General features: G+C 37.2%; 1 protein-coding gene across 2 annotated transcripts; it reads left to right on the top strand.

The window, feature by feature from the left end:
- The first annotated feature begins 296 nt into the window (after positions 1 to 296).
- Positions 297 to 7,825, top strand: GNPDA2 (glucosamine-6-phosphate deaminase 2). 2 transcript variants are annotated; one of them, XM_054295536.1, is made up of 7 exons: positions 297 to 414; positions 1,665 to 1,828; positions 2,144 to 2,245; positions 2,713 to 2,895; positions 3,207 to 3,391; positions 3,484 to 3,658; positions 6,811 to 7,825. In XM_054295536.1, the coding sequence occupies exons 2-7, from the start codon at positions 1,705 to 1,707 to the stop codon at positions 6,867 to 6,869; spliced, it is 828 nt and encodes a 275-aa protein (XP_054151511.1). In that variant the 5' UTR covers positions 297 to 414; positions 1,665 to 1,704; the 3' UTR covers positions 6,870 to 7,825. The 2 variants fall into 2 exon arrangements, with proteins under 2 accessions (XP_054151511.1, XP_054151510.1); XM_054295535.1 differs by having other exon boundaries at positions 1,665 to 1,832; positions 2,148 to 2,245.
- Positions 7,826 to 9,669: the final 1,844 nt, after the last annotated feature.

Genomic DNA, 9,669 nt, shown 5'->3' with positions numbered 1-9,669 from the left:
TACGCACGGCTTTTGCAGCTGCATCACGCAAACATTTAGGCTATAGGGGAACCTTTTCCATTAAGATCTCAATGTGCTCCGCAGCAGAGGGGCTGCGAGAGGAGCTCTCGAGCACAGCCGTGCTCCAGGCTGGAGCCCCCGGCACTTCCCGGGCCGCTGGGCCGGGCTGGGCCGAGCGCTCCGTCCCGGGCTCCCGCAGCGGCCCGGAAATGCCCACGGGGAAGGAGCCCATTTCCCGGCCGCGCCGGCCGCTTCCGGGTCGCGGGGCGGGTTCCGCTGGAGGCGGCGGGGCGGGAGCTGCGGGGCGGGCGGCGGTTCCCGTCCTCCTCCTCCTCCTCCTCGTCCTTCTCCTCCTCCCCTCCTTCATCTCGTCCTGGTCCTGGTGTGGCTCGTGGCCGCCGCGGGCTGTCCCGGGTGAGCGGGGCTGGGCAGGGCGCACCGTGGCCGGCCGGGGAAGGGGAGGCCGCGGGGGCCCGGGGCTGCTGCGCCGGCGGGGCTCCAGCTGCAGGGCTCTTCCTCTGCCAGTGTCGGTTTATCACCCCTCCCTCCCCACTACCGCCAAACAAAACCAAAAAAGGTGTCCTTAGCCGAAAATTCGCTGTGGTTCTGATGCTGTCCCTGGGTCCCCGCTCTTGAGAGCATCCCCGTGTTCCCAGCGTAAAATCGCTGGGATTTTATGAAACTGGCCTAGAGCCGCGCAGTCTGTTCCTGCTTTTCAAGGCATGCTTTTCCTTCTCGGGAATGTGTGTTAACTCTCGGATGTGTGCGAATAGCGTTTCCTCGGCAAAGGTGAGTTTGGCTTGTCAGGGCTCAACTGTCCAGGGAGATGGAGCAGCACAGGCAGCACAGGGTGATGGTCATCACTTTCTTTCTTCTTTAGTAGGACAAACATAGTTAAGTACTATAATTCGTATTTGTTTTGAAATCAGCCGCTCATTTGGGGTCAGCTAAAAGTAGTGTGGTCTGTCACACCGGTGGCCCTGGGCTTCTCACAACTGTGTTGTGTTCTGGCTAATTCTGAGCCCATCCAGACCTGGGAAAAGAAGAGTAACGCATCCCAAACTGAGGAAAGAGTCTCAGTCTTCCTGGAGTAATTACCGGACTCAGTTAAGCAGAAATTCATGGAAAAACGAGTTTCACTTAAATGCAAGAGGTGCTTTAACTTTTTTTTTTTTTGCAGATTAATAAATTTACTGAAGCATTGTTAAGGAGCTAGAATGGGAGTGAAAGGAGCTTTAATAATTTAGTCTCAATTAGGTATTTTGATTATAGAAACATGGGATTACTCTGGGTCTTGTTTTTGAAATTGTAGGCATTCCACTGGTCATAAGAAACAGGAATTAATCTTGGTATATAAGTATTTCCTCTTTTCTGATGGCAATGACGAAAATACTGAAGTTCAAAATGACTTGTTCTCATCTTGTTTTAGCTTTTTCCTGTTAATAGCTTTAAATTAGTCTGTGGATTTTAATAAATATTTTGACTGTAATCTGTCATTTGGATTCTGTAGCTTTCCTCTTGATTGTCCAGTTTGAACTAGGTCTGAAAGAGTGTGGTGTGCTAATGCAAGTCATTGGTTTGGAAGATGATTTTATCTCCTCTGTAATCTAAGAGTTTTGCAACTAACATGGTGCTTATTTTTAAAACTTCAACATTTTCTCCAGGTTTAAGTTTGTTTTATCATACAAGTTCTTCACTGCCATAATGAGGCTAGTAATTCTTGAAGATTATGATCAGGCTAGTGAATGGGCAGCCAAATACATCTGCAATCGTATTATCCAGTTCAAGCCAAGTCAAGGAAGATATTTCACCCTTGGTCTACCAACAGGCAAGTTTTATTCAATGTCTTTGTAAATAACTAAGCCTGGAACAATGTTTGTATCACTGGTAGCGGATGCAGTATTTAAAAGAACATAATATTCTATGGTAATAGAATATTTTTGGTAATATTCTAACTTTTTTTATTATTAATTTGATTTCTGTGAAAAGTTGTGATAGTTTGAGAAACTGATAAATACTAAATGAGAAACAGCAGATTGCTTGTGTGTTGAAAAGCATTGTGGCAAAATTTGACTGTGAAGACATTTAAATACACTGAAAATGTGCAGATACACAGAACAGTAGAAAAACTTTTATTTAACAGGAAGCACACCTTTGGGATGCTACAGAAAGCTGATAGAATATCACAAAAATGGAGATCTCTCTTTCAAATACGTAAAGACTTTCAACATGGATGAGTATGTAGGTAAGATGTGCTATTATTTGAGAACATACTGTACTGGGATTTTTTTCCTTATAAAAACTATTAAATATTTTGTTGAAGTACCAGGTTAGTCTAGTATGTTTGTATTCCTATATTAGACTGGTGTCCCAGCATTTTTCTGTTCTTTTATCTACAAAAATGCAAAAATAAATACCTGGCTAAATCCAGTCTTTCTTAGTACTTCTGTAGAAATTATGTTGTCATGTAATATTGGGACTGCATTTCTGTTGAAGACTTTACACTCTGGGATAGGATGTATGTGGAGGGAATGTAAACCAGTTACCTTGTACGTGCCAACCTTTCTTCTCAATGTAGTTTCAAATCTTTATTTGAAAGATTTATTTGACTCAGGTTTGCTTTGCAAGCCCTACATCTGTTAGATACAGACTAAAATTAAAGCTGTTTGGTTAAATCTTGTCATATGGTAATTTCCCTGTAAATCATTTCAGGGCTTCCCAGAAATCATCCAGAGAGCTATCACTCCTATATGTGGAATAACTTCTTTAAGCATATTGACATAGATCCAAATAACGCTCATATCCTTGATGGGAATGCACCAGACTTACAGGCGGAATGTGATGCATTTGAAAAGAAAATTGAAGAAGCAGGGGGGATTGATCTGTTTGTTGGAGGTATGAGGAAATGCTCTATGGTTAGTTACAATTCGAGCACATACACCAATTCTTTAATTGCTATTTTCATAACTTGACTAAAACACAAATTTTTCAATTATTGTGTAAGAAAGTTCTGTGACTAACAAAGAATAAGTATAAATTTCAAAAGAGAATGGCTGGTGTCCAAGTTTCTACTTACTTAAGTAAGTTTTTCTTGAAAATGGGGAAGCAAAAGGAAAGGATGAGCCCTTTTTTATTAATTTACAATGTTTGAGGATATGTGTTGACTCTCAGGTCTGGAATGATTTATTTTTTTTAACTTTGAAAAGGCATTGGTCCAGATGGCCACATTGCATTCAATGAACCCGGATCAAGTTTGTCTTCAAGAACAAGATTAAAGACTTTAGCAATGGACACCATTTTGGCAAATGCTAAATACTTTGATGGAGACTTATCTAAAGTACCAACTATGGCGCTAACAGTTGGTGTGGGTACAGTGATGGATGCTAGAGAAGTAAGAACTCATTTAGTTCTAGTTGCATGTGTGTTTTCAAGTTACTTGGTATTGATACTGGGATTGAAAGTAAAGAGACCTTTGTTTTGCAGGTGATGATTCTTATAACAGGTGCACACAAGGCTTTTGCATTGTACAAAGCAATTGAAGAAGGAGTCAATCATATGTGGACAGTTTCTGCTTTCCAGCAACACCCTCGCACTATCTTTGTGTGTGATGAAGATGCTACTTTAGAACTAAGAGTTAAAACTGTGAAGTACTTTAAAGGTGAGCACTGAATCAGAGGTCACGTGTTTATGCAAAACCGACATCTTTGAAATTATACTGATTTAAATCTGAGCCTTCCAACACTTTGCAGTCACTAATGTATAATGCTATATAGTCAAAGTATAAATATTAACTTATTTCTTGTGTTTGGAAATTTGCCAGGAGGCATAACTTGTGCTACCTACATTCCAGACAATATACTTGGGAAGAGTATTTCCTTTGCTTCCAGTTTAAACAATAGTTTAGTAATCTTTAACTTTAAACAGCAGTAATCTGGTGTTCCAGAATACCGGTCTTAAGTTTACTAGAAAGTTTAGCTTAAAAAAATCTTAATACATTTATTAATCCTGATACATTTCCATGCTGCTTTTGCTACGTGCTGTAATGTGATGTCTGGTAAACTGCGATACAGACTTTGAAGCCACCTGAGAACATTTTTCATGTGCAATTAGCATAACAATCTATACTACCTTTGAAACACTGCACCCTTTTACTGTGTGTGTTTTTTGTATTTGTAGTAGGTATACTGGGGCAAACTTAAAGTAAGTCAGGATATTTGATAGTAATTGAGACTTTCTAGACTGAATTCTGTTTGACTAGGACAGTAGAAGCTGAGAAAAGTAGTTTTGTCCTGACTGCACTAGCACAGCACATGCAGTTGTGTGACTCAGTTGTTGTTCTCACTAGCATTGGGTACCTGTAGTGGCCAAGGTATCAGAGATCAAGATTGTAATTTTTAAAATTCTTTTTTAGAGCATTATATTACCAGTGCTCATATATGTATTGGATTGCAATTTGGATATTTCTATGATATTTATCCTGATACCTCTTGTGGCCAGCTTGTTAATTTTGAATTTTTCAGTATGCTGTTCTCTGCTATGTATTTGTGGGGTAGGAGGGAGGGTTAGTCTTTTCTTGTATCACACTGCTAGACAGCACTTACTGTTGTTTTCAAAGATAAACTTCTCTATCTGCTTGGATAAGTTTTAAACAGTATCCTGTATTTTATATAAGCAGAGGCTTTGCTTGGGAAATACAAACCTAATGTAGAATCAGTAAATATAAATTACACTGAACATTGCTTTAAAAAACATCAAGGGCTACAATTTATGAATGTGTGCTATTGTGTCACTGTATTTAATTACCCTGTAATACACAGCAATAGAACTTTTAAAAAGATGGTTTACTTTAAACTTAATTAATTTTACCTTGTCTCAAATCAGTGAGATTTTTTTCTTCTTGTAAAATGGAGAAGTCAGCGTGGGTCAAATTTGCAATTATTTCTGAAACTTGATCTTCAGGTTAGACTTCTTAGGGAAGCTAGGTAGTTCTAAATACTGCTATTTATAGTAATGATTTATGGAGATTTTTCACCACTTAAAACTTTCAATATGAAACTGCTTTTGTTTTGTTTTATAATCAAGTACCACACTGGCTGGTAAATAGATTAACCTATTCCATTTATTCTAACTTTCTGCAAACCTATAATAGGCTAAAATTATCAAGTGTGCTCATGGTCCTACTTGCAACTTTCTTGAAGAATGAAACATAAAATGAATTTTGAATTTACTGATTTATCTGCAGATAAGTTAGTTCAGGATAGTTTTTACCATACTTACACATGCTCCTCTTAAAACTGTGTGCAGAAATCTGTTTATGCAAAGCATACCTGAGTATCCAGTGGGACTTTCCTTTGAAACAATTGTTTTGGCATCTACCAATTCTGGTGCATTCCTTTAAAAAATTCTTTTGTTTCTCACTGTTTTTCCTGTAACACTTTCACTAACGGGATTTAAATATTCTTCACTAAGTATGACAGAAGCTATACTTTGTAACCATTTTTCATGCATCTAGGATAGTGGGTAATTATTTCATTTCCCCTTATAGAAGAGGAAAATATTAGTAGAAAGTTAAATGTTTTAAGGCTCAAAACATGTTTCTAGTTTACACTGTGTGTGCAGCTGTTACTCTTTTATGTCATTTGACTTATGTCAAATGTAAACTTAAGTTTTTGTCACTGTTAAACTGAAAAAATATTACACTTGATCTAATATCTGTAATTTAATTAAATAATCACATACTGATTAGTAATAGATGCTGCATAAGATGCCTTTTTTTATGGTCACCTACAATAATGACCTTAGATTGTTGAGTTAACTCAAATTTCATGTTGCTGCAGTGACACTAAGGCTGCCACCAGCCGCATCATGTAGCAAAGGTATTTGAATATTCTTTACCATAGATAATAAATATGCAGTAATGTGAGATTTCTTTCATGGTTTTTAAGAACATTCCTTTTAGTGTTGCATGTTTTGATTTTAGAAGTTAAGTCTTTAGTTCAATACTAAAATGGACTTACTTTGTGGACTGTGAACAGTGATCATTACTGTTATTAGTACTCAAGATGAAATGTGGAAAAACCTGCCAGTGATCCAATGTCACACATACCTAGATGTAGGTAACATTTTTACTAAGTTACAGCAAAGTTAAGAAGGAAACATCTTTTTTTATTAATTGCACTTCAGCATTTATCAGAAATAAAGTAGTTGAAGAGGAAAAAAATTAACCCCCTAATCATAGCTATGAAGGACTTGTATATGACAAGAAAAAGCTCAGCTACAACAGAAAACAGTTGAACTGCTGAAATTGAGTCTGCACTAAGAGTCTGGATAATTTAATTTGATTTTGCCTGTCTAGGACCACAAGTATATGATTATTACAAAGACAGTATTACCACAATGCTAGAACATTTCAAAAGAACTCAAGCTGTCAAAGTCTCACTGTGTGCGCATCTAATTTTTATGGCACATTGTGGTGTGAGGGAATTATATTGCTGTTACACAGTTTTTAATACATGGAAGATATATTCAGTTCATTTGGAAGTATTCCAGATGTGGTTTTTTGGGTCTGTTATTAGAGAACTGTCTGGTCCCTGCTCAGCTGATACTGAATATGTCATTAGTATGCAAGTGATACAGGAATATATCTGCTGTCTCTGACTCTGAACTACTTTAAATAGCCATTTTTGTTCTCTTCAATGAATTATTTAAAATGTATGCTTTGAAGCAAATTCCAAATAAAAAATGTGGATAGAAGGACATGTTAACAAAGTATAACTAATGTAAAGCTGGCATTGTTGCTTTCCCCCCAAGGTTTAATGCATGTGCACAATAAGCTTGTGGACCCACTGTACAGTATGAAAGAAAACTGAAAGAAGACTGAAGAGGAACTCCATGTGGGTCAGCAGCAACAGTTTTAGGTAGCAGATGAGTTCACTGCTATGCAATATGCTGAAAACTGTTTAAAATGGGAAATCCTAGGTACTGTATTTTTAAACAGGTCCAATATCTGTACATTCACATTCCATCTGTTTGCTGTGTTGTGCATTTTGCTTTAACATTTGGAGCTCCGCTGTTGGTACATCACTAAATGGAACAGAACAAACTTGGGAGAGACTGCACGTTATGTAGAGAGGGGAAAAGCAGAGCACTTACTCTAGCACAGCAATGTATTGCATCTGCCTCATGTTAGAGATGATGACACTTCATTTCCCAGATTCTTAATTTTTGGCTTGGTTAGTGTAACTACATTTTGCATTTGTGTCTCTAGGCAGAATGGTTTTGGCCTTTGCTATTACTATGGACTTGTAATAGTTGTACAATTTCTACTATGAAATGTTCTGTTTACATATATCTAATGTACACTGAGCTTTTGCATTTGGTTGCCTTAAATTTGTCTTAAACAGTTTTTGGGCATCTCAAGTCCTGCTGTATATTTCAGGCAAATGAAGACACAAAAACAGTGCCTAAAAATGCATCATAATCTTTGAAGTTACAACTTGCTCCATGGATAAAAATAATAAACTTCTACAATAGCACTTTTTCCTCTCATGTACTTCAAATTACTTTAGGATTTTATATTTTTGGTAATCAAGCTTTATACATAAGGAAGAAATCTCAATGTTCCTTCCTGGAGGTACCTGGTCAATTATATAACGGATGTTACAATTAAATGCCTGAAAAGAGCTTAATTTACAGGACTATAATGTCTGCAAATGATCATTTAAAGCTAACTGTTAATCACTTTTTCATTGTATCATTATAAACATTGAGCTGTTACAAGGAATGTTATTTCCTACTTTGAATATAAGTAAAACTTAAATATAAATCTCTTAGTTTCAAAATTGTTTTATTTCTAAAATAAATTGTAATGAGTAAATAGTTCAGAATTTCAGGGAGTGATTAGGCACCAAAGGAGAAAGGTAAGAGTTTACTGATGAAGACTTTTTTTGGGAAAGTCCTTGTTGAAAATTCTCACTGCAAGAAAGTACAACTAAGTGTAACTTCAACTTTTCACCCAAATGACAGCCATGTAGTTCTTATTACAAAATCACATAACCTCCCCAGGTATGTGGCAGGCTTGCCTTTCATCTAGGTGACTTTTCTAGACTCATCTACGCTCACCTTTCTCATAAATGGTCTTACAGGGTCCTTTCAAATCTGGACTGTTCTCTGATTCTGTGAAATTACAAAAGCATGGAAGAATCTGTCTATAGCAGTATAGGAAGGCAGGCCTAGTGTTTCAGTTCTCAACAGTACATTGAACATCCACATATTTAAAACAGGTTTTCAGCTTTAAAGCTCAGTTTATGCACACGTATTTTTGAAGCATAATGCAACATTGTGGGGAAAGAAGTTGAAAAGACTACCTTTCAGTAGAATGCTGTTACAGGTAATATATGACTCAAAATGCAGTGTTAGGTTTGCCATTAGCCTTTACAGCTAAGCAAGTTTATAAACAATTCTATTAAAAAGCATGAAATTAAAAGTAGTCATTAATTTAGGTTAGTATTAATGGAATTGAATCAGGTTTCATCTTGATGATCATTATCCTTAATGTGCCAAAATGGAGAATTCTATTGAAACAACATTCTTGTTCTTTATTCCAGCACACCTTTCAGTCATGTGCCTTGCTTGGCACCCGTACTCACTAAAGCCCTCTGTGTCCTCAAGATGTGCCAGATCACAGAATTAATATATTTTCTCCCTTTTTAACTACTCCACCTTCTGTAAAACACAGCCCAGTTTAAATACTGGTACAGCAGAACCTGTCTGTCTTTGGGTCTAGGACTAGTATTACATCTTTTAATGCAAAGGTTTTGGTTGTTCTCCAGCTTGTTTCTCGTTACGCTATTTTTTTTTTTAATTTTGAGTGGTATATTATGTAATTTTTTTAAGTACTATCACACTGTTTCCATTATTCCATTCTTTAAGATACTTCCAATCATTTTATGAAATATTATTTTTTCAAGAGAATACCTTTCAAACTTGTCCACTACTTTAGTGGACAAGTCAACCCTTTAAGTTGCATAAGATTTAACCTGTTACTCTGCAGTAATGGCAAAGCAAGCATTTTCAAGTTCAGGAGGTCTTAAAAGTAAATTCTAAGTTAGCCTAGCACATCAAAGTTATCATTTTATTCTTTTTCTCATTTTTAGGTATTTCCAAAGGAAAGGGGAAATGAAAAAAGTAACTAGACAGAATCAGGTACATTTGTGACAAAAACTTCATGTACTTCACAGGTACTGACCAGTTAATTTAAAGTTCTTGTTCTGAAAACTGATATATGTACAAGTCCTCTCAGAATTAAGACTACAATTTGTATTTTTTTTCTGCCTCAGGTGACTATAGTAAAGCTAAAACCGATTCTCAAGGCAGCTCTATCTATCTGTGTAACTCATTTGATTAGGTAAGGTAATCACTGTCACTCAGCAAGGATATAATTTATATATCCTATTTGGATCATCTCTAGCTCACCTTCAGTTTCTGCCTTATTCCTCAGTACAGAACCAATGCTCGTAGGTCTGGTTCAAGGAGTGGGGAGGACCTCGTTTTAGCTCCTTGGCTCCTGGCATGTATCCCTGCAGCTGTAGTTCCTTATATGCTAGCTTTCACAGGGGAGGAATAGTAAATGTGTTAGAGAGCTTTTATCCACAGCATCCTTCCTTTCTT

This window comes from Melozone crissalis, unplaced genomic scaffold (genome assembly GCF_028551555.1).
Source record: "Melozone crissalis strain CALT ecotype California unplaced genomic scaffold, PUWL_Pcris_2 ptg000006l_1, whole genome shotgun sequence".
NCBI classification, from domain to species: domain Eukaryota; kingdom Metazoa; phylum Chordata; class Aves; order Passeriformes; family Passerellidae; genus Melozone; species Melozone crissalis.
This window is presented reverse-complemented; position numbering and strand designations above follow the sequence as displayed.